Source organism: Notolepis coatsorum (genome assembly GCF_963971535.1).
Source record: "Notolepis coatsorum genome assembly, chromosome: 1".
Lineage (NCBI taxonomy): Eukaryota > Metazoa > Chordata > Actinopteri > Aulopiformes > Paralepididae > Notolepis > Notolepis coatsorum.
Genome location: NC_140165.1, coordinates 230,535,712 through 230,561,289, shown reverse-complemented (window position 1 = coordinate 230,561,289; position 25,578 = coordinate 230,535,712). Strand labels below are relative to the sequence as shown.

Sequence of the window (25,578 nt, the reverse complement as noted above, 5' to 3'; positions counted from 1 at the left end):
CCAATATATTGAAACGACGTCTACTGTATACCCCACACTACTATAAACGTGGCCTCAGAATTCATGCCACACACATACTCGGCACGTAAATATATAAAATAGCGCCGTGCAAGCTAGTTATCCTAGCCAGACTGTTGTTTCTAAGCGGTGTATTCCATGACATTGTACTAAATATGACACTAAAATACTCTCTTCCGCCACAATACATTGCAACGACGTCCACTGTATACCCCACACTACTATAAACGTGGCCTCAGAATTCACGCCACACACCCACTCGGCACGTAAATATATAAAATAGCGCCGTGCAAGCTAATTAGCCTAGCAAGCCTTGTTGTTGAGTCCTACCTCTGGGTCTCCTTCCGGGTCTCCTTCGCTCTCGGCCATCTCCTTCACTGATTGGTTGTTAGTGCGTGTGCTCATATCCAAGCTTGGAAAATCGATATCGAAACTTTGCGACCACGTTTCATGTTTATTTCGAGGAAATAATTAATCGCGATAGTTATCGTTATCGTTTTATCGCCCAGCCCTACATTCTACTATATTTTATTGCATAAATTGACTAAGTAACTTTGTCTTTAATCTTGCATAATGCATTTTGGACTAATTCCTTTGACATATTTCTCTTCTTTGACACTCTTTCTGTTACACTCAAGTCTGTCGTGATATTTTTTTTCTTTTTTACTCATTTAATTATGACAAATTGTGGGAGCACTATTCAGTCATGAAATATATACATTCCACTCCCTAGAAATGTAGAGAATTTATTAAATTGAATAGGTTTGAGGGCATTTCTCACGGCCTTGTCGCCATGACTTCACGACAGACTTGCTGGTAACACACCTTGCATTACTCATCCCATTCACATCGTCACCCTAATCACTTATCTCCCTCTCTCCAGTTAGTACAACTTGGCACAGACTGCCAAAAGCCTTTGACAGCCTCGACGGCCACCTCAGCATATTATCCCAAGGCCGCTTGTTTCTACCTTTCAGCATAACCTCAGTGTCTGTCGCCATAGACTGTGTCGGGTATCAAAATCCACTTCCGTTTCTATATCAAATCTAAGAACGTTGGGCTTTGAGTGGATACGTTTACCAGATTGACGGGGGTACTTCATCTGTGGGATTATGTTTCTGTTATCACGTTGCTCGTTCAAAGGGGAATGTTAACACCAGTGATCAAATAATCATGTCACATTAGATACAAAAAAAGGTTTTTGTATTATGTAAAAGGTATTATGATCTACAATTATTTTAATGTAGCCTAATATTCAGTTTCATGGGAGCTGCTGTGTTTTTTTGTTGTCATGGATATGCAATGTCACTGGTTTGATGAATTACATTTTACATTTAGCTGACGCCTTTATCCAAAGCGACTTACAAGTCCTGGCAGTTCACTACATGCTTGCTTCCTCATCATATGATTTCCTTGCTGTACACAAGACGGCTATGACTACAGCTACACACACACAGTGCTGGTCCCAAAGCTCACCTGAAACGTCTCGACCTGAGCATGGAGTGAGCTGCTAGAACCTCTTAAACCAGTGACACTGTATCCACGACAACAAAAACACGACCCAATATCACATTCAATCACTGAATAGAAGAATCGATATTTAAAAAGCTAAAACTATTGCACTAGATTCTGGAAAACAAAAAGAAAATCTGAAAGGCTTTTTTTTTTCTTTTTTGGTTACCATAAAAATTATACCAGATGCTTATGGCCACACAACAGTGTTGGTGGTGAGTTGATTTGGCACAGTCTGGTAGCATCGAGTGAGCCTAACGGTTCTGGGTCAGGTCAGGCAGAAAGTACAGTGACGTGCAGTTCAGTCCAGTTCATCCAGTGTGAACTACTGTGAGCTAGAAGACCACGCTGAGGGCCGTCACTGCTGTGAGCTAGCAGGCCACGCTGAGGGCCGTCACTACTGTGAGTTAGCAGGCCACGCTGAGGGCCGTCACTACTGTGAGCCAACAGACCACGCTGAGGGCCGTCACTACTGTGAGCTAGCAGGCCACGCTGAGGGCCGTCACTACTGTGAGCTAGCAGACCACGCTGAGGGCCGTCACTACTGTGAGCTAGCAGGCCACGCTGAGGGCCGTCACTACTGTGAGCTAGCAGGCCACGCTGAGGGCCGTCACTACTGTGAGCTAGCAGGCCACGCTGAGGGCCGTCACTACTGTGAGTTAGCAGACCACGCTGAGGGCCGTCACTACTGTGAGCTAGCAGACCACGCTGAGGGCCGTCACTACTGTGAGCTAGCAGGCCACGCTGAGGGCCGTCACTACTGTGAGCTAGCTCAAAGAACATAGCTAATATGAAAGACAACCCCCTCCCCAAAATAGGTACAAAATAAATAAATAACATTTATATATCCTTCTTACCTGTAACTATATATTAACCAACAATTTCAGACACCCCTACAGGTCTGTACCGTCTCAACCTTGCAGACGTTCCTCTCACTTGTGTTCAGTCAGTGGCTTCTGGCAAATCGGTGGTTGACAGTACACCAGGATGCAGGAAGTGGAAGTTGATGCTCAAAAGGAACCCCCAGACCTCCCTGCTAAAAGTGTCTTATGTTGAATCCAAACTTACGCCCTCGAGGAGAAACAAACTAATCCATAAAGTCCCAGTAATAACCCAACCCCAGCGGTAGAACGAGCAAAGCCTTTGACCTCCATTTCTCCCCTAGCACCAGCGACCTTGCCACCAGCAGTAGAGCAACTAACCTCTTGCATGCCTCTGGGTGCCGTGTTTCCTTCACCAGCACTGGAATGAATCCCCACCACTGATTTGGCAGTGATGACCGACTAACGAGCACACGGTACCTTTTCTATAAACTGACCACTGTCCCCATGCAGGGCGCGGAGCCCCGCGTGGAGGTTCCAGAGGAGGTCGGGATTCCAGAGAGGACTACGAGTCCTCAGGAGGAGGTGCGAATGAGTCAGGTTGTAGAGTGATCCAACAGGGGAAAACCCCCTGAAATAACAGTTTTAGTGTGGCTGGTGTGTGATGATAACTTTGTATCCCCAGCGTCTAACCTCTCAGCATTCTGAACCGATAGTGTGTTTTGAAAGGATTCCGCAGGCCCTGGGGTTATGAAACACGCTCAACCTGTGAGGATAAGTCCAGTTGTTTTCAACATGGAAACCTGTCTGTTTGAGCTGCAGCAAACGGAACAGAACTCAGCTGAAATGTGGTCCAAGTGACGAGATTTGAGTCTAATCAATTGATCTGATTGCAGGTGTTAGAGAAATAGGGTCATGGTTGAAAATAACTGGAACTATCCTTTTTAAGGACCGTCTAAACCTCCAGTTGGAGTCATGAATTGGCTAAGAGGTTGTCACTTGGCAGCAGCAATGTATGGGAATAACTTGCCCCCATAACGGTATTCTCCCCCCCCCCCCCACTCGGGATTCATCATTCATCTATTTTGTCATAATTTCCCCCTCATCCTCATCTCATTTTCATTAGTCATGTTACAGGTGAGCGCCAGCTGCTGGGCCTTTAATGAGCTGTTCGTCTCCATTTCCTAACCTCTCCTCTTCTGGTCTGTGTGTGTGTGTGTGTGTGTCGGTTTGCCTGTGTGTCTTGTGTATCTGTCTCTGTCCATCTATTGGTCTCTTCTTGTCTCTCTCTACCCGTCTCTATCCCGATTGCCTGTGTCTGTCCTTTCTTTCTCTGTGTGTGTATGTCATGTCTGTTTGTCTGTATCTATTGGTCATTCTGTCTCTGTCTACCTGTCTCTTCTCTGCTCGTCTGTATCTTCCCTCGTCTGTCTGCGGTCTTGTGTGTGTTTGGTGCACCTGGCAGGCTTTGGAGGTGACTTTGGAGGCCGTGGTGGTCGAGGAGGTGATCGCCCCGGGGGCGACAGGAGGGGAGGAGGAGCGGGGGGCGCGGCAGGAGCAGGAATGGGCCGTTACAGAGATGGACCGCCCCAAGGAGGAGGAGCAGGAGATGCAGACTTCAGAGAACCTACTGCTGGTGACTGTCTACTCTCTTAACTCGTTAACCCTTTCACTACCACACTACAGACAGAACTTGGTCGGACAAAAGCATATTGACCAAACAAAATCGAAAAGTCGGCTATATACAAACGTATTGCTCATAATCACAATCCTGTATTGGCTCATGCTTATTTATCACAAGTTGTTGTGCAATTGTTGGGTTGATACCATTTGTTACACAGATTTGGTGCAAAATGTAACAATTTTTGACCAAGGTTGATAGAAACTGTCAAGAATCCCTCCAAAATATCACATTAAGACACCAAGACCTTGTGCAACACCATAAAAAAGGTGCTGTGGTTTGGTATCAATTTTGCATTTCTCTCTGATTGGTTGGCGAGCACTACTGTTCTGGACATTGCTCAGAAACCCCTCTTTATTGTCAACATACCTTGGAAAGCTATACATCTCCTGAATTCCCTTGGTCTCTAGTAGGGATGCCCCGATCACGTTTTTTGCCACCGAAAACGAGAAATAAACAGTGATTTTACCAGCAGTAAATTGCAAGCCACTTTCATACAGGGAACCGTGACAATTATTAGTATTATCTTATTTGCATATTGTCTCGTTATTAGATAGATAGGTTGATACTTTATTGATCCCCGGAGGGAAATTTAAGTGGACAGTATTTAAGTATTGTATATTTAGGCTCAATATGCGATGACCTCGTCGCACTGTACAGCCATGCCATAGTGTTACGGGGACATCATAGTGTTACGGTGACGGGGACGTCATAGTGTTACAGTGACGGGACATCATAGTGTTACAGTGACATCATAGTGTTACGGTGACAGGGACATCATAGTGTTACAGTGTCGGGGACATCATAGTGTTACAGTGACATCATAGTGTTACGGTGACAGGGACATCATAGTGTCACGGTGACAGGGACATCATAGTGTTACGGTGACAGTGACAGGGACATCATAGTGTTACGGTGACAGGGACATCATAGTGTTACAGTGACAGGGACACTATAGTGTTATGGTGATGGGTACGCCAGTGTTACGGTGACAGGGACATCATAGTGTTACGGTGACAGGGACATCATAGTGTTACGGTGACCGGGACATCATAGTGTTACGGTGACAGGGACATCATAGTGTTACGGTGACAGGGACACCATAGTGTTACGGTGACAGGGACATCATAGTGTTACGGTGACGGACATCATAGTGTTACGGTGACAGGGACATCATAGTGTTACGGTGACAGGGACATCATAGTGTTACGGTGACAGGGACATCATAGTGTTACGGTGACAGGGACATCATAGTATTACGGTGACAGGGACATCATAGTATTACGGTGACAGGGACATCATAGTGTTACGGTGACAGGGACATCATAGTGTTTGTTACGGTGACAGGGACATCATAGTGTTACGGTGACAGGGACATCATAGTGTTACGGTGACAGGGACATCATAGTGTTACGGTGACAGGGACATCATAGTGTTACGGTGACAGGGACACTGGTGACAGAGACAGAGGTCTGGACTCTACTGTTTGCATTGTTCATGTTTTTGACCTGATGGTTTGTCTTCTTTTTCCCTGCAGAGGAACGGGCACAGAGGCCGCGGCTGCAGCTGAAGCCACGCACAGTGGGTGGCCCTCTGAACCAAGTCGCCAACCCCAACTCTGCCATCTTTGGTGGAGCCAAACCGAGGGAGGAGGTAATGCCCAAAGAAACCACATAAGAGATTGTGGCCAGGCTTGCAAGCCTTGGACGGAACGGAGGGGAGGACAGGGACACACTTGTATCGATTTAGGGATGGGTCATGTAAACCGAATAATCGTTTGCAGGGATCAAAAGTCGACTTTTGTAATGTGGCTGTTAATTTTCTTTATATGCAGGTTATCGCCTCTTAACACATTGGGTGCCAACAACGAGAAATCTCTTTGTTGGCCGCCATGCGTTGAGTGCCAATGATGAGAAATCTCGTTATTTAATCGTTATTTCTTTTATTAGCGATATCCATTCATTTTTCATCCATCCAGCCTCACGTTATCATTGGGACTGGCTCTGAGCTCGAAAAGGGCAAATACCGCCCCCTATTGTCTCCCGGATGGTATTGCACCCATTGGAATGGGGTCGATTGGAATGCATCAGGGAAAAAAAACTCTGGGCTCCACATTTTACTTCTGAGCATGTAACCTGAGACTATTGCATCCACTGAGGGCACTGGAAGACATGTCGATTATGTGTTTCGAGGTATAACGTTGGATCATCAACGCGATCGATATTTGGAATGGCGATCAGGAATTGGATTAATCTTTTTGCAGAACATCTGATGTGAGGTAAGGACTTTATTTTACCAGTATTGGGTTAATCAGAGTTTTTTTTCTTAGCGTTCACAACGTGTCTCATGTGTGTATGTGTGTGGGAGTAACGTTAGCGCCAGGCAGGACATAGATAATAGATTTTTCAGCCCGCTTCTCTAGCGTGCATAAGTACACATAATACTATCGATAATCTAGCGTTTATTTTAAAACTATTCATAAATCAGCCGGAAAATGACAACGTGTTGTGTGTATTCCACTAAAGAGCTATTATCGCGGAATCTTTTATTTATTTATTTTAGAAATCTCAAACTATACTCTATTCAAAACGGTATACAACGGAAATGTACAGATGAAAAAACAATCCGTTTCGTACATGTTGACTGCAAGCAAGTCATTGATAAGCGACGGGCGTATTAGACATATAGCCATAATTTAAGATATAGTTTATGCGTTCGCAAATGTGCTCGTCCTCTCAGTGATTAGTGGTGGCACTCAAGCGATAAATCGCGCACCCCCTGCTGGCAACCAATGTGTTAATTAAGTCCCGAACAGTGTTGACTGAAAAGCAATTTTCAATTTCAGCCACTAGGAGGTAGAGGTGGGCTATGAGAAAACTATCTTAAATGATCTACTAGGACGCACTTTTTTACGATGCCAGCTTGTGAGAATTCGTTGTAGCCAGCTAGCGTTGATGCTATTCAATGCTATCAACATTAGCTAAATAGCTAACCAATGAAATACAATGACGGTACCCAACTAACGTTAATGCCATTCAGAATGTATAACATAGCTACAACACACAAGAACGTTAATACAATTACATGCATCATTGTTTACAGTGAAGGGGTGGGGCTAGTCGAAAGGACTGGACACGGACAAGTTAAACATCAATTAACAGGTCGTTTCGAGCTGTGCTGTCATGCCTACGCACCACAGGGCTATTCTATTATATACAGCTTTGACGCACTGCCGATTAAAATCAGCAGCTCTTCCTCCTCATCGTCGATTGCCTGTAGCTGCATCTAACGTTAAAACTAACCTAAAGTTAGTTGTTCACCAACAATCTCAACATTTGTTTTAGCGTTAGCTCAAAAACACAGAACCGGACGACACAAGTTGTCCGCTCATAGATGGGTTCCGCTAGCGATAACAACAATACTTCCGGTCGGGGGTTTCAAAATAAAAGAGCAAAGTCTAAAACACCGGAAAAGACGTTTATTTTGTACAGCATTTTCCTCCACAAGTAATCGATCACTACTCGAGTACATCATGCGATCAATCGATCTGGATCTTTTTGTAAAATGCCCATCCCTACTAGGAGGGAATGTTGTGTCAAACAACACCTCCACTTAATAGGTCGGAGTGCTGTTTCTGCCTGACCTCTGCCCTGCATGCACTGTTGTTATTCTTCTTCTTTGGCTCAGTAGCTAGCTGGCTGCAACGTAGCATTAGCCCTGTGACGAACTTCAAGAAAATGTGACGATACTCTTGTCTAGAGTATCAGAGAGGGGTCTGCAGAAATGGAGCTACGAAATGTAGAGACGCGTCTAAGCTGCCGTAGGTGATGACGTCACACTCGAATGTAAACAGGAAGAGTTTAACACACGGAGATGGAAGCTGGATGATATACAGAAACGAATAACCAATAAATATGAAGTTATGTTTAAACTTCTGTTGTCAAGCGTTGTCAATATAACCCACCCCCTTTCCTCACGAATGGAACTAGTGTTGTGGAGTCTGCTTTGACCGTTTTCCAGGGTTAGCAGCTATCGCTAGTTAGCTTAGCATAGTCCTAATGGATACCTTGGTTAGCAGCTACCGTTAGCCCATTGCTCGTATCAATTAAATTGCATGTTATTAAAGGTCCGCGCTGGTCTGTCTAATGAAATTATAACCGCAACATTATGTCTCACACTACAGCCCTGGTTGTAGGCTAATGTTTTACTATTTTTTGTATCCAATTTGTATGGATTAATTCAGGAGTGAAATGCGAATGAAGGGTTGAAATCACTACTCGCAAGCTTGCCCCCAGATATTATTTTCCACTCGCACGGACCAAATTAGGGGGCAATTTGCAATCATCTCGTCGCAGTGTACAGCCCTGTGTACATACACAAAAATTACACGATTACACACAAACCCACTCTCGCACACCAACGAGCAGCTTGTGAATGCATGTCAAACAGTTTTAACATTGTTTCTTACATACACCTCTGCTTTGTGATTGGTGCCTGCTTTTTCCTGTAGCTATGTGGGGGGGGGGGGGGGGGGGGGGGGGGTTCACAGGCACTTTTCATAGCAGCCATTTTGACTCGTCCTAGATGGGTAAACAAAGGTGTAACCATATAGTATTCTATATCTATGGTTACATCTTTGTTTGCCGAATGATGAATAAAAATGGCCCCTGTGAAAAAGGCGTACTCGCACATCCACTGCAACGTAACAATAGATATAATGGCCTAATTCAACCAAAATCTTACAGAATCAGACAGGGTACTAACCCTACTACCCAGTACCCACTCTCTTATGCTTTTAGAAGCTACTGTTCAGTAGGTGGAAAATCCTCTTCTGTGCAGTAGGGAAGTTGTGTTTTTGTCCCGCCCTTTGTCATGGAAAAATAAATCTCATTGCATGTTATTGGTGTCAACAGTAACGATATGCAGCATCTAACTTGGTTGGGTGTTACATCATTTGTGATTAACAGCAACAGTAAATGGTTGATCTACTTGCACTTGAAAGTTTGCTTCCATGATTGCTTTGGTTATATAGTAAATCCGTGAAGTGACGTCTTTTCTCTTTTTTATTGTAATTTGTGAGTAAAGTATAAATCCACTTCCTGAAACCATGCTATGTATATACTCCATTAAAAACCCTGAATATTTTTAAGATGACTGAAGGGGTACCCAAAAAAAGGCCTACTCAACCATACGAATACAGAATCTACTGAAAAGACTACTGCTGGGTTTTCAGACATGGCACCTCTTTGGTTGTTTTGCAATTTAAGCTATTTTCTGCATGTGGTCTACGCTTCTTTGTAGTCGATCATAGACTAAAACAGTGGTTCCCAACCTTTTTCCCCCCAGGGACCCCCAAACATCTCTGATGAAATTCGCGGACCCCCTCCTAATTAGGGTTGGGCATCGTTTGGATTTGAACGATTCCGGTTCCGATTCCGATTCTCCATATCGATTCCTGTTCTAAACGATTCTCGATTCCGATCCTTTGAGGTGCAGGTCAAAACAGGTCACAGCTTATTTCGAAGGAGATTTTTTTTATTTTTATTTTTTCAAAAAGAAAATCATACTATTCACATTTTCAGTTGACTTGATACAGTTTAATTTGGTTGCTGTACTGTAACTAGGGTATTAAAGTAAAAAAAAAAGTAAAAAAAAAAAATCGAAATTTAGAATCGAAATTCAAATATGTTACTTCCGGTTCCAGAACCGGAAGTTAGGAACCGGTTCCTATTAGAACCGGTTTTCGGTGCCCAACCCTACTCCTAATAAGATACCATAAAATATATATATATTTTCTTTTAATAACAAACTGCTTATACACAGGCATATGCATCACAATTAGACCCACTATGCTTCTTTGACTTGTGCCTTCAATCAACAAATCTCATCTTGCACCATATGCATTTCAAAATGTTTGGCCAATATTCAAATGCTGTATTCATCCTCTCAAATCAGGCCCTAATGGTGAACGGTTTGCATTTATGGAACAAATCAATGCAACAAATTAAACTAAATATGAGACAGGAAATTCCAATCAGTAGCAGAGAGAATCTGTCCTAGCTGGGTTTAATACCTTTTTTTTGTCATTTTAATAACAAACTGCTTATACACAGGCATATGCATCACAATTAGACCCACTATGCTTCTTTAACTTGTGCCTTCAATCAACAAATCTCATCTTGCACCATATGCATTTCAAAATGTTTGGCCAATATTCAAATCCTGTATTCATCCTCTCAAAGCAGTCCCTAATGGTGAACGGTTTGCATTTATGGAACAAATCAATGCAACAAATTAAACTAAATATGAGACAGGAAATTCCAATCAGTAGCAGAGAGAATCTGTCCTAGCTGGGTTTAATACTTTTTTTGTCATTTTAATAACAAACTGCTTATACACAGGCATATGCATCATAATTAGACCCACTATGCTTCTTTGACTTGTGCCTTCAATCAACAAATCTAATCTTGCACCATATGTATTTCAAAATTTTGGCCAATATTCAAATCCTGTATTCATCCTCTCAAATCAGGCCCTAATGGTGAACGGTTTGCATTTATGTTGAATGAAGTAAGAATCCACTGCAGTAAAAATATCCTTATCCTTATCAAATAAGGTTGACTGACATGAGAATGTCCTGCTTCAGATCCTCATTTTCGATATATTGCACATAAACGATGAGCACAGCCTCGTCTGCGACAGTTGTAGTTTCATCAAGTTGTATGGCAAATGGACCCTTTCTAAGCTTTTCTGACAGCTGCTGCTCGCAATCACTTGACATCTTATCAATTCGGTCTTTCACTACATTGTTCGAGAGTGGTACTGATTTTAGTTTATCCGCCACCTGTGGGCCGCACAGTTTGTAAACCATTTTGATGCAGGCTGGTTTGATGAGCTGCTCGCCAATATTGTGCGGTTTCTTTGCTTTTGCAATTAAAAACGAACACTCAAAGGAGGCTTCGGTAGCCTTCTGTAAATCACTGCCACCCCTGCTCCACGCTACTCTAACATCAACAGGCTTGTTCGCCTTGAGAGACTGTTCTTTCCTCCGAAAAAAGTCCGGATCCTTCCCAACGGTTTCTGGGTGCTTAGACGCCTGATGTCTCTTCAGCTTGCTGGGCTTCAGGCTCGAGTTTGCCAACTTTTCTCCACAAATCACACACTCAGGTCGTTTGTCTGGTCCCTCAGTGAAGCCCATGGTGATGTAATTTTCGCGATTGCTGTAGGTCATAACTTTTTTTGCAGATGAGCTGCTGTCATCTCCTTTTCGTTTGTCACACATTTTCGCCTCTGGCAGCTGACTGCAGACGAGCCGAGAAAGTTAACTAGCGTGCTAGGCTAGCTACAGAAAGTGATACAGTCAACTGATTCGCGTTTTAGCGGCTACCCGGTAGCCTACTGTTAACGTTCAAAAATCATGTCTAGATGTTTATTTATTTATCTTTATTTTTTATTGTAGTGGAGAGACTATTCATGCTTCTGATGATAAAAATATGCTAATTAAATATTTCTCTGAAAAAAAAAAAAAAAAGACCTCAAATCATCTGTGGTCTGGCGGACCCCCTGCGCCCCCTGGCGGACCCCCGGGGGTCCGCGGACCCCAGGTTGGGAATCACTGGACTAAAAGACCCTCCACTCTAAACATGATTTGATCATGTGAAATAGAAAAAAATATGTATACCTTTTTATGCTTGTGTGATTTGCAAAAAATCTTGCATTGCCTCTTTCTGGGGCTGATGAATATGTGACATTATGCCTTCAATGTCTTAAAGGGGCAGATTAAACACATTTCCCCCTTACCCGGAGTGCTGTCCGGCGAAACCAGATGGTTTTGGTGTGATTTGCCTAGTTATGGAGATATCTGCCGTAGAGATGTTTTCCATCACTCCAATACAATGGAGCTGAATGGTACTTGGTGCTCAAAATGGCACAAAGAAAAACACACATTTGAAACACAAAATTATGACCTTTCCAGAAATGATGACCCAGTTAGGGCTTGTGTCCACAGCTGATGTTTTTTTCAAGGCGGACCTCTTTGAAAAGCAAAAAAAAAACAGCTCAGAGCGTTTTCCTGAGTCTCGCGACTGCCGCGGCTCAGCCACTTGATCGATGTTGATTGGTCGGTCGAAAAAAGTTACCTTGATGAGCGCGCTCCTCTCCAAAAGTTGAACTAGTTTCAACTTTAGGCGCTGGGAGCGCTCCGCCCAAAAATGCGAGGCGCGGCGCTGGGAAAAGGAGCGCGCCTGTCGCGTCTGTAGCATAGAAATGAATGACAGAAAGGAGCTGACAACTCATAAAACATCCGCTGTGGACACAAGCCAGACCTTATTGTGAGCAGTTTCATGTAGGATCTACCTTCTACCGAAGTATACCTTCCATACTTACTTTAACCTGAACTGGCTGAATCAGTGCTGCACGATTAATCTAATTGCAATGTCAGCCTGTGAAATTACCATATAAGTGCAAAAGCTGCGATTTAATAAAATAAATGTGTGTGTACTCAATGCATGCATGTGAAAGGCTGCAACTTCTCACATTAAATGTCCAAATCTGTTAGCACACAAAAAATGGTTAGCAAAAGTTACTGGTCACAGGAGTCTTCAATAACGTTTGAATGGTAATCCATTTTTTAAACATCTTTGTGGGCAGACTGCTCCTTCTTATCAACACTGCTATCTAACGTTAGCAAGCAAAGTGTGTGTAGCTCGACCTGTGTAACGTTAAGTACGGTAAATTGTTCTGCTGGGAAAGACCGGTCTTAGTTTTCTTAGTTTATTCGGATCCCCATTAGCCATTGCCACAGGCATAGGCTACTATTACTGGGGTCCACATAGCCCCTTACGTGACTGCGATGTGCAAGCCAGGGGCTGGCTTTTTAATACACAGTCACTCTCAGCTATGTTGCTACCAGGCTCGTTTGGAGCACCAAGCACTGCTTCCCAGCTCGGGGTGGGTCAAAAATATATCGGATATGAATTTCAAAGGTACCCAGCGTACAATATGGGTTTCACACAGCGAGGGGCTGGGGTCTGGAAGCTCGGAGTTGCTAATAAACAGTTTAAATCATTGTTACAAAACGAGTGGTACTCAGAGCGAGCCGTGTATTTCCGCCGTTGGTGTCACAGCGCATGCGCACCAGGCAGCCAAATACGGAAATACACGGCTCGCTTTGTGATGCCGCGTTCACGTTACGTGGGAAGAAGCGGAAGAACCAGCTTCCGACTGGGAAAAACCATTCACGTCAGCCTCCTAGTGGTAATTCCTAATAGGACATATGGGATTTTTTTATAGACCCCGATAGCGTCACGAATTGCGGAAGTATGGATGTGGGCGTTTCATCGAGTCAACGCGTGAAGGCTTCCTAGTTGTAGCAATGAGATGTCCTCTGGTTCTTCCGCTTCTTCCCACGTAACGTGAACGCGGCATCAGAGCGAGCCGTGTATTTCCGTATTTGGCTGCCTGGTGCGCATGCGCTGTGACACCAACGGCGGAAATACACATGATGACTGAAATAGAGTATTGATTTCTAGCGAGAGTTAAAGATCATTCCACAAAACAGGGGCATCAATTTAAAAGGGCTGCCTTCCCAAGCTCAGTCTGTACTGTACTGTACTGTAGGGACCGTTATTTGAGTGTGTCCGATAGGGTCCATAGTTCCAATCTAGCAACATTGTTATATAAGGTGGTAATTTTCCGGCAATGGCCTTGAAGATAAACAGATACCAATGTTTATTTTACCTCTCTGCCAGAGAAGACCAACCCACCTTATTATACAGGATGCAGGGGTGAGTACCATATCTATCACCAGTCCAGAATGATGGATCGTGTCTAGAGGTTTGAGCGGAAGGAGCAGCACTTCTATAAATCACTCAATGATTTTCGAGTATAAATAAAGGTTGAAATGCACATTATTATGAGTGTATACTTTGGTAGAAAATAGTTCCTACATGAAACTGCTCACAACAAGGTATGTGGATTATCTCGAGGAACCCGGTCATGATTTCTGTAAAGAGACATTGCTTTTTGAGTTTTTCCAAATGCATTTCTTGCCATTTTGAGCGCCACAAACAGTGCCATTCAGCTCCATTGTATTGGAGTGATGACTAGGGGTGGGACAATACATCGATCCAGATCGATATATCGATCTATTATCAATAATCAAATAGGATCGACGCAACGTAAAAAGATCGATTCATATTGCGATACTCTTATTTTGAAAATCCCTGCGAGTCATATCCGCCGGCGCCCAGTATTGTGAAACTCCGTGTAGACATTACAGCAGTGTTTGCGTCTGCTGTAAAGCACTCAGAGCGTCTATTTTGCGAGCCGATATAAGTCTGTGCAGTTTTTCCCCCGCAATGGGTCAAATGCATATAACAGGCGTTGCATCGTCGCCATTCCTTTATGCCAACGTCGCGTTAAATATCTAAATGAACGTCGCGTTGGCTGCTTAAAAGCTAAGCAGCTAACCGTGAGAGAGAACAGGAGAGGAGAGAGGGGACTTGGAAGGAGGAGGGGTGGGGGCTGTGGGGGACTGTGTGTGTGTCTGTGTGTGTTAAAGCTCAATATATAAAAACAAAAGTGAACAGGAGGTCTATTTGTATTAAAAACAATAGATTGTTTTTCATTTAAATGTCTGGAAGAGCTCAAAAATAAATACATCAATTGATATTTCCGTAGCCTTTTTTTTGTTGATCTAAATGTGACTGATTGTGTTAAATGGGCACATAATATCGCCTCATATCGATCGCAGGCACCTGAATTTAATCGTATCGTATCGTGGCAGACTTTGTGATATCGGCAAATATCGTATCGTTGTCCAAAGAATCTATATTGTATCGTATCGTGATGAAACTGGTGATTCCCACCCCTAGTGATGACCGGCATGTCTACAGCAGACATCTCCAAAAATAGGCAAATGGTTTCCCCAAATTATCCGGATGGATAGATAGCACTCCGGGAACAAGGGGAAAATATGCTTTCTTGAATGTTGGGTTAACTGCCTCTTTTAACTCAATCAGTGCCAGCTATTAGACTGGGCCATGCTGTAGTTAGGCCATCTTTCCATTAAATCTATATTTTATATTATAGCTATGTATCCAATATCATTGTCAATTGACAGTAAGAACCTTCCGTTCAAGATGCATAAGAGAAATATTATTTTTTCATCAATACGTTCCCGTTTTATACCGTGGTGAATATGAGTGTTATATCGGAATGATCTGGGATAATTCCTGTAAGGCTATTTATAAGGCGCTAAGCTAATAACGTTAAATCCATTGGCGTTTCGTCCCTACACACGACACGGTTAAAAATCCAAATGCATATGATCGGTATTATGTTCCATCATGAATGCATGAAAGGGTGGGGGGGGGGGGGGGCGGGGGAAGTCGTTTCTGATTAATTTCTTACCTTTATTTTACCAGGTAGTCACTTGAGATCAAAGATCTCTTTTTCTTTGATTTTTCAATTGATTGCCAATAACGGCATTCGTTATTACCACAACATAGGCTGATCTGGGGGATGGCTATTAAATCCTTGCACGATCAAGCTGAAATTGACGTCAAATTGCTCTTACCTTTGGCCGGTTGGATTCCAAAAAGAATTGTTCAATTATTTGATCGCCATCTGGTAGATCATATGTCCATTGGCCCATGCCATAATCCTTTACTACATAATGAATTCTGCATCGCAAAGAGTATTCCATGCGATCGAGTGAAGCCCTCGCTGCAGACTAACAAAAAAGTCCGCCCGGAAAGATTTCAGTGTGACACCTGGCATGCAACAGGGATTACTGCATTCTCTAGACAGCGCCACTACCAGGATCTGGCCGGTACGCGTCTATGCTTTTACCAAGCGGTTCGTGTTTCTGCATTCCCGTTTTGCGCTCTGATTGGCCACGCATGTTTCTGGTCATGTGACATGTGCGCCCAATCGCATGACGAGCAGTGTCTTAGCCCATTTCCGCATTGAACAGCCTGGCAAATTACCTAACTTTATCACTGGTTAAGCTTAGGCGACTCTTTCACAGTTGGTTAAGGTTGGAGTTTGGAATCAGGGCTGGCGTTCTATCGCCATGCTCTAAGACAAACTCTAACCTTAACCAACTTCGAAAGAGCGCCTAAGCTTAACCGTCCAAAGAACTTGCCGTCACACGATTGGGCGCACATGTCACATGACCAGAAACGTCAAAGAAACGTCAGTGGCCAATCAGATTCGCAAAACGCACAAACCGTTTGGTAAAAGCAATGAGGCGGCCGGTACTGCACCTTCGGACTCCCAATATGCCTTTTCCAGCATTAATATCGGGGGGGAAAAGAAAAACTAACAAAAAAAACGTAATATTACGTGGCTGGCACCCAACGGTTGTCGGGCAAACACGTAATGTTACGTGGATGGCCCAGAATGAGTTAAAAGAGACTACCGGTATATTTATATCTATTACATTGCCCACAACACCAACCAACAAGTTAACTTATATTCAGATATGTGACACTCTTGTTTCTGTTTAGCCATTATGAAGTCCCATTTTGTAAATTGCAGCTTATAGTTCAATTGTACAGTCTTGTTATTTTATTAATATTTTCTTTTTAAAGCAGTTCATAAAGTAACCAACAATTTTCAATAGTAGAGTAATTTATTTAAAGTTATTGTATCTACCTGCTTAATCTTTTTTTTTTATTCTTTTTTTGTGCCATTTTAAGTAATTTTTAACAACAATTGCTCCCTAATTGAACCACATCTCTAACCATTGCATTGTGTTTTTCCCTCTCCCTCCTTGTTCTGCAGGGTACAGATGCAGAGTAACTGAATTATTCTGGAAGGCTGCCTGGATCTACTGGCTTTGTTCTCCAAAAATCTTTCAAAGACTTTTCCCAAAGAGAGCTGGCTGGGGTTATGGGTTCCTCACTCTGACAAAGCAGGCTGTCGTCTAATTGGCTAACGAGCAGCCGGAGCCAAGGCTGCCAATGGGGGTGGGGCTAATGCCTATATCCATCAAATTGGCCCCTCCCTCCTCCCCCCCCCCCCCCCCCCCCCCCCCCCCCCCCTCACACGTCAAAAGGAATCCGGGGCAGTGGCTTCAGTTTGATTCTGTTGCCTTTGGGTAAGGAACGTTGATGTGTAATTTTCTCTTACCTTTCCCAAGGCATATTTTGTGTTTCCAGTTACCAGTTCTAGACGAGGTAAAAAGCCGCTTGTGGGTGTTTCACATTTTCCTGCTAAATTCCTGCTTTAATTGTGAAATGATTATCACTTCGTCAAACCTCCACTGTCCTAAGTATTAAATGGGTCACAATGCTAAATAAAACCTAACTTTTTATTGTCTCAATGTTTAATCATGGAACCCAATTTTGAAAGATTTTTGCTCTTGGTCTGATCAAATCCAGGCAAAATGGCTTCCTGCAATAATGGTATAAAAATAAAACTTGTTTAGAGTAAATGATGCTCACGTTAATTAGCTAAATGAAAAGAATCTTGGATTGTATGGCCCACGCTGCAGTCTTCTCTCGCAACATTGTACTTACTTACACAGCTTTGACAGTTAGGCATTTTGTTCACCAAATTATGGGTCGTTTTTAAACCACTGCGGAACTGACATCTTTAACATAGGAAAAAAGTGCTGAACAAAAAATCAACTGCTCTCTATTTGTCTGGTGGAGACTTGGGGCTGAGATGTGCTGTAACTAGTCTGCCTATCATTAGATCAAGTCTAGATTGCTCTCTGAGGATTTGTGTGTTGCAAAACCATTTTTATTTTACATTTTACTGGCTATGATATTGAGAACGTGATACCTTTTTCTTACTGTACTATAGAACGATCAGCTGTTTTTATTATTTTTGGTTCATTTTTTTCCTACACTGTTTATGGCAATAAAATGTATCATCTTACATTATTAAGAATGTGTTTACATTTTGGGAAAGGGGAGGGTCGAGAGTTTTCTTCCAAATTAAGTTTGGGCAAATTAAGGCTGAGAATAAAGTCACTATTCAGTATATTAATGCCAACATAACACTTTTGCATTTGATGTCTACCCCCCCCACCCCTGTTTTTGAAGTGTCAAAAGAGCCTCTCAATTGTTCGTCAGAAACGATGAGCTATGTTACCTCTATATTTGCAGGCAACTTTCCCCCCGAACCTCTTCATAATCAGGACAGTCAAAGCAGAGGATTATGTGAAATGCCACTCGGGACGGGGCCGATCTCAAACCCCGCCCTCTTTTCCTTGATCCTCCAATCGCAACTGTCGCTTCTGATTGGAGGATCGAGAAAAGAGGGTGGGGTTTGAGATCGGTCAATTGCAGTTTTAAGCCTAGGGTATGCATAGAGCAAAGAAGCACTGATCTAGAGTCCAAGTTGGCACCACAGCTATGCTCTGGAATTCTTTCAGGTGTGAGTTTTTGTATACAAAAGTTATAATAATTATTAAAAAAAAATCTGAACTTTTTCTTGGAATTCTAGAACTCTTACCCTTCCAATGCCAAGTAGCCATTGTTGCATCACTAGAATGTAACTCAAAACAATTCTAATCACACTGGTGTGACCGTATACCTGAAATGGTTAACCCAGCAAAGAGCAAGGCTAGTCGGGGCTAGCTTTTAGAATGTGCCTGTGTGAAGTATTAAGTGCCCAGTTACCCTAGGGTTAAAAGGGTTGGATCATGCGGTTAGCACCGGGCTAAGTACTGCATGGCTAGCAGGGCTGGGTAACCACCAATTTCCCGATTTGATTCCGATGAACTTGTTTTCGATTCGATTTCCCATTTGATTCATCTTAGGTTAGGGATATTTCAGTTAACAATACCAACTTTGTTTGGATATGAAAGATTATCTGAGAACTAATGCCGTAAATTGTACAAGACACCTTCTAACCTGGTACATTATAAAAAAAATATTAAAGATCCCATCCACATGTGTTTTTAACACTTTAAAAATGTTTGGTTTTTCCACCAAAAATGTTCAATAAACTATTGAAAATGTCTTGGCTTTTTTTGAGGGAGTACAGAGAAACTTTGGTGACTAGTTCTGCAGAAATACATGATTTTGAGTGGAGGGGACCTTTAATGTTCACATAAATTATTTACCTCAATGCCGTAATTACATCCTGTTTACTGTCAATATCTTATCTTAATGTACTATATATATATATTAGTGCTGTCAATCGATTAAAATATTTAACTCTGTTAATCACATGATTGTCCATAGTTAACTCGCGATTAATCGCATTTCTTTTTCTTTTTTTTACCATAAACTGATATTTTTCAAGTTGTAATACTCTTATCAACATGAGAGTCAACAAATGCTTGCTTTATGCAGCCATTTAACACACAAGGATGACCCTCATGCATTGCAAATTTGCATCAAATTCAAAACGGAGTGATGCACAAAATAACTTAAAGAAAATAAATGAATAAAGTGCATGAAATAATAGGGGAAAGAAAACGTTAGGAACTTGTTACATTAACCCACACAAGGGCTGAGAACTCCCAGCTCTCTTTCTCTCTTGCCCCTTCCTCATCTCTCTCACCCCCCCTCTATCTCTCTCTCACACCACACACACACACTTGTTGAGTCAGAAACAAACATAGTATCAATGAGAGTATCAATAATACGTGAAGTCTAATAAAAAAAAAAAAAATTTAAGTTAATCTTGAGTTAAAAAAAAATAGTGGCGTTAATAGAATCGGGCGATAACGCATTAATACCGCGATAACTTTGACAGCCTTAATATATATATATATATTTTTTAAATTAGCTTGATCTCGGGTTTTTTATGAATCAATGGCAGATTTTTCAAATGAAAATCAAACTGATATTTCTTTTCTTTTTTAACCCAGCCCTAATGTCTAGAATCACTGGTCAGGTAACAGGACTATTTCACTAGGACTCAAATGGCAAACTTCTCAGATCAGCCCTTCTAAGATGTACAGTAATATGCATACAAACCCCGGTCTTCACTACTGGTTTGGACTATCTTTATTCTAGAATTAGGCTTAGGGTGATTGTCAGGGAGTTATTCAGCTGTATTTGGATCCTTTTTCATGCAAACAAATAATTGAGTACTCAATCTGAATGTCGGGTCTGCTCAGAGTATTGATAGTGTTTTCTTCCCCTTAACCATTTGCATTTCATTTCACCAGAGGTCACCAGCTAGTGGATTGAGACGGTATATGCTTGATTCTGCTGCATAAGAACAAGTCAATAAGACTGCAGGATTTGGGTGTTTAATTTTTATCTTCTGAATAAAATAACACAATTGAAATACTGTCTCTTTTGCTGCTTACACGGAAGAGTTATTTATCGTTTGAAGGTACCTGTAGTTACTCTTGCATGACGTACCTCATTTTCACAGTCTACTTTCTGAAAGGACAGCCTTGAAGAGGTTGAGGCAAAGCTCTTGTTTAAAAGTATGGGCCATTGTGTTGACCTCATATTTGTCAATAAATATTCACTCTAAACTATGTATCTATGTGTCTCCCACTTGTTTCAAGATCTGTTGGCTGCGACGCTGTAATCCCATCTTCGAAGACATGGTTGAGGATGATAGGGGAGTAAATAATAAAGCGGTAGATGGGCTGGAGTAGGTGCACATTATGTATACCCTCTTTGACTATTCTACTGTAGGTTTAGTAGGCCACAGAGGGGTTCTGTAGCCCGGTGTTTGTTAAAAGTACGGGACTCCAAGAAGTGGAAGCCTGTTTGCAGTTGGTCTTTGCAAAAAATGTGTACTTGGGGGCGACGGTGGTAATCGGAAGTGTTAGATTCTGATCAATCGGCCAGTATCACGTCTTCATCTGTTTGGCTTGTGTAATCATCTCCCCATCTGCGTTGTGTACTTTTAATGGTCCTGACGTCTCATACACTTGCTGATACAATCCTTATCTCTCCCCGTTAGTGCGATCCGCAAACCATAATAATCCTCCACCTTCGTAAGAATTTGACACAGCGTAATACCTTTCTTGGAAGAGCGTTGTTTATTCAATAAACAGAACCTCATAATCAGATGTTATCAAATTGTATCGTCCTTCTGCTATTCAGTCCAATGGTGGTCAGGCCTGGTCGTTAGCCAAGACCATCCTCGTGGTAGCCGAAGCTAATAATGATGTGGCATCCTCCCCCCCCCCCCCCCCCTCTCCGTGATGAGAGGAGAGAGTCTCTAGTCAGATTCTAGTCTGCCCTTAGTCGCTCTTGGTCTGGCTTACACCCGGAAACACTGTTAGATTTATAGGACCTTCGCCATAGCAACGACGGCCCGCCCCTCTTCTGGTTGTCATGCGACGTGCTGTCATGACAACTGCTAATAACCTTTCACACATTTTAAACGTTTCATTACTGTCAAAACCTCCATCGCGCTCTGTCTCCTACCACGGTATCAGCATATTGCGTCTTAGATCGGAATTCAAAACAAACACCCTGCTCGGTCAGTGTGCTGCTATTCAGTGACTCCTGCTCGCTCTGAAACACCTCTTCCACCACCCTCTTCTAAGGCAAACCATGCACATTTCGATCTCTCTGACCCGGCACCGTTAGATGTGGTCATCTCCCCCCAATCTATACATCACATACATTGAAAAACCACCGATTTCCCTCAATCCCCCCTTGATTCTTATCACCCCTTCAGAATCATAAATCATTATTTGGTTTTTTAATTAATAACATCCAAAAATAGACTCATAACAATTAGGGCCCCTCCGTCTGCGGTTTTGCCTTATTGTTTTCCATTACACGCATCACACCTAAACCAGAAAGGCTAAACAATGGTCAGGAAGGAGAGAGAGAAGAAAGAGAGAGACACAGATCTGCAACTTTCCAGACAACACACCTAAACCCTTTGGCCCTCCTACTTAGGTACACCCCACGTCAAATCAGAGCGCTCCCTTCCCTCTTACAGTACACCCCCCATCTTGGGCCGGTCCCGTCTTCTAGGGCAAGGGCCCCTTTCAGTGACGGCTCCTTTCCTGAGCTGGTCCCCGTTCCAGGGTGCGGTCCACTAGGCAAAAATGTCTCCTCTGGTCTGCTACGGCCTCAGTGCTCTGGCTGTCCTCTCCACATCTGCTCTCCCACCGTCGCCGTCTCCTCCCTCTCGTCGTAGATGATCTGTGTACCAGGCTACGGTGCCTGGCCCCTGCTGCTTCCTCCTCCTCCAGTCTGTCTCCTGGTCGTCTCCACTGCGGTCGGTCATCTCCAGACCATCTTTCTCCTGAGCGCTGTTTCTCCTACAGCGCTGGTTCGCCTCATGACCGCTCGAATCGACTCCCATGGTTGGATTGGCTCGAGTCCATGATGGCTGTTGTTCACTTGTCACCGCATTGAAAAGTCTTCCGTTGTTCTTATCTCTTGCAAATCCGGCAAACGGCACCAACTGTTAGATTCTGATCAATCGGCCAGTATCACGTCTTCTGTTTGGCTTGTGTAATCATCTCCCCATCTGCGTTGTGTACTTTTCATGGTCCTGACGTCTCATACACTGGCTGATACAATCCTTATCTCTCCCTGTTAGTGCGATCCGCAAACCATAATAATCCTCCACCTTCGTAAGAATTCGACACTTTGACACAGCGTAATACCTTTCTTGGAAGAGCGTTGTTTATTCAATAAACAGAACCTCATAATCAGATGTTATCAAATTGTATCGTCCTTCTGCTATTCAGTCCAATGGTGGTCAGGCCTGGTCGTTAGCCAAGACCATCCTCGTGGTAGCCAAAGCTAATAATGATGTGGCATCCTTCCTCCCCCTCTCCGTGATGAGAGGAGAGAGTCTCTAGTCAGATTGTAGTCTGCCCTTAGCCTCTCTTGGTCTGGCTTACACCCGGAAACACTGTTAGATTTATAGGACCTTCGCCATAGCAACGACGGCCCGCCCCTCTTCTGGTTGTCATGCGACGTGCTGTCATGACAACTGCTAATAACCTTTCACACATTTTAAACGTTTCATTACGGTCAACCTCCATCGCGCTCTGCCTCTGTGTCTCCTGCCACGGTATCAGCATGTTTTGTCTTAGATCGGAATTCAAAACAAACACCCTGCTCGGTCAGTGTGCTGCTATTCAGTGACTCCTGCTCGCTCTGAAACACCTCTTCCACCACCCTCTTCTAAGGCAAACCATGCACATTTCGATCTCTCTGACCCGGCACCGTTAGATGTGGTCATCTCCCCCCAATCTATACATCACATACATTGAAAAACCACTGATTTCCCTCAGAAGGTTCCCGGTTTGATTCTTGCTCCTCCCGGGCAGCGTGTCGAAGTGTCCTTGAGCAAGACACTTAACCCCTAACTGCTCCAAATTAACGGGTTGGCACCTTGCATGGTTACCTCTGTCGTCTGTGTGAATGTGAGGCATAGGTTGTAAAGCGCATTGGATGAAAAAGCTATATAAATGCAGTTCATTTACTAATTTATTTGAATGAGCCTGAGTGAGTCAGAGGGTGAGTACAATATGGGTCCTGGGCTTAGATGCAATATTCAACGATCATTTCCTTCAGTACAGTGGGGACATTAACGTGTGTTGTCGGGCCTTACAAATACATTTGATTTGATTTACAACAATGGTGGTTTATGCAATTTTGATGACATGGGATGTGTGTGTTTGCTTTTATATAGAATAATACATTTTATGAATATCCAAATTATGCCATTGCCATGGTATCTCATGTCATGCATGAAATCACTGATTTCCATGAGAACAGGGTTCTAGCCAACAACCATGAGAGGTGTTCTAGCCAACAACCATGAGAACAGTGTTCTAGCCAACGACCGTGAGAACAGTGTTCTAGCCAACGCACCAAAGCACCTCAAAGGCGCTAAAAACAAAATTACAAACATCTCAAAACAAACTGGTCAGACTACTGCTTGACCTTACTCCTAGAACCCACCTCACCCCTGCCCACTTTGACAACCTAGGATGGCTTAGAGTAGATGACAGAGTACAGCAACTAGCAATGGGCCTGGTCTACAAGATACACTACACGACCAAGGTACCCATGTACATGTCAAAATACTTCCCAAAGGTCAGTGAATACCACGATCACAACACCAGAGGGAGCTCCACAAATCATGTTAAACCCAGATTCGGCTCAAATAAGGGACTAAACACGTTTCGCAATTATGCCACATCAATGTGGAACGCCCTACCCAAAGCTGTAAAGGAATGTGGATCACTACCCACTTTCAAAACCTCTCTCAAGGGACACCTAGGGGAGACTGCAATTCAACACTGGCCCCTGTAAATATCCTAACCCAACCCCCTCCAATGTACAGTAATTTACCTAGTATGGTTTTGTCAATAGTCCAATGTACAATTTTGTTTGTTTGTACAGTGTCTCCTCCCCCCCCCCCCTCAATGTACAGTTTTACTTGTTTATACAGTGTGCCCCCCCCCCCCCCCACCTCCAATGTAAATTACCCAGTATGGTTGTCAATATCCCAATGTACCCAACCCCCCCCACCCAACCTCCTCCAATGTACAGTTTCTACGTCAAATGTATATACTCCCTTTTCTTGACTCCTTCTGTATCACAAACAGTACTGTATTTGCAAATCTGGTATGTCATAAATGTATAGATGTAGCAGTACTGACTATCTGTATGTCATGTATGTCATAAATGTCCTGATGAATTGAAAATGGGGGACCCTGATGTAAACAAGACGAAAGTCTTTCTCTGGTCTGCATCCCCTTAACAATTGTGTGTATTGAGCTGTACTGTATTGTACCCATTCTGCAATCTGTTAATAAAGTTTTCAATCAATCAACGACCATGAGAACGGTGTTTTAGCCAACTACCATGAGAACAGGGTTCTAGCCAACGACCATGAGAACATGGTTCTAGCCAACAACCATGAGACCGGTGTTCTAGCGGCCAACGACCATGAGAACAGGGTTCTAGCCAGTGACTGAGACCACTAGTGCTATTAAACACCTTCAATCCAACTCTTGATGCTCTTCAAGCTGAAAACAAACGCTGGCTGGACAAAGTTGAGTATCTAGAAAACCAGTCCAGGAGAAACAACATTGTCATTGACGGCATCCCAGAATCACCTGACGAAAATTGGTCAGACTCTGAAAAGAAATTCAGAGAAATCTTAAGTGAAAAAATGAAATTGATCAAAAGCATATAGAAATAGAACGAGCACACCGTATTGGAAGGCCATCGGCTGATGGTGATGGCAAGAGGCCACGATCTATGTTACTGAAGTTATTCAGGTATAAAGATAGACAGGCAATTCTCTCAAAAGCTAACAATCTAAAAGGCACCAACATTTATATGAATGAAGACTTCTCGGATGCTGTGTGCCAAAAATGTAAAGAACTTCTACCTCAGATGAGAGCCGCAAGAGCAAGGGGAGAATGGGCCTATCTGAAATATGATAGACTCATCGTGCAACCCAGGAGAGAACAGCAAAACAGCTCTAGTAAGTAGAAGTAATAAACTGTCGCCCAAGGCTTTCTAAACCATGTATCTACTCACTCATGATATCTCATGTCTAAACAAGCCCAGTGTTCACACGCTGAAAGGGGAATGATCTCATGTAATCCTCCTACTGATA

At 43.1% G+C, this 25,578-nt stretch overlaps 1 protein-coding gene across 5 annotated transcripts in view; it reads left to right on the top strand.

The window, feature by feature from the left end:
- The window catches only part of eif4h (eukaryotic translation initiation factor 4h), a 31,331-nt gene extending 14,313 nt beyond the window's left edge, over positions 1-17,018 (top strand). For 2 of the 5 annotated variants that reach the window (XM_084327750.1, XM_084327748.1), the window contains exons 5-8: positions 2,865-2,936; positions 3,817-3,987; positions 5,570-5,685; positions 16,822-17,018. In XM_084327750.1, the coding sequence (XP_084183876.1) occupies positions 2,865-2,936; positions 3,817-3,987; positions 5,570-5,685; positions 16,822-16,839 (377 nt within the window). In that variant the 3' untranslated portion in view covers positions 16,840-17,018. Of the gene's footprint in view, positions 1-2,864; positions 2,952-3,816; positions 3,988-5,569; positions 5,686-16,821 lie in introns of all 5 variants that reach the window. The other 3 variants (XM_084327749.1, XM_084327747.1, XM_084327751.1) reach the window with 2 other exon arrangements.
- The last annotated feature ends 8,560 nt before the right edge of the window (positions 17,019-25,578 follow it).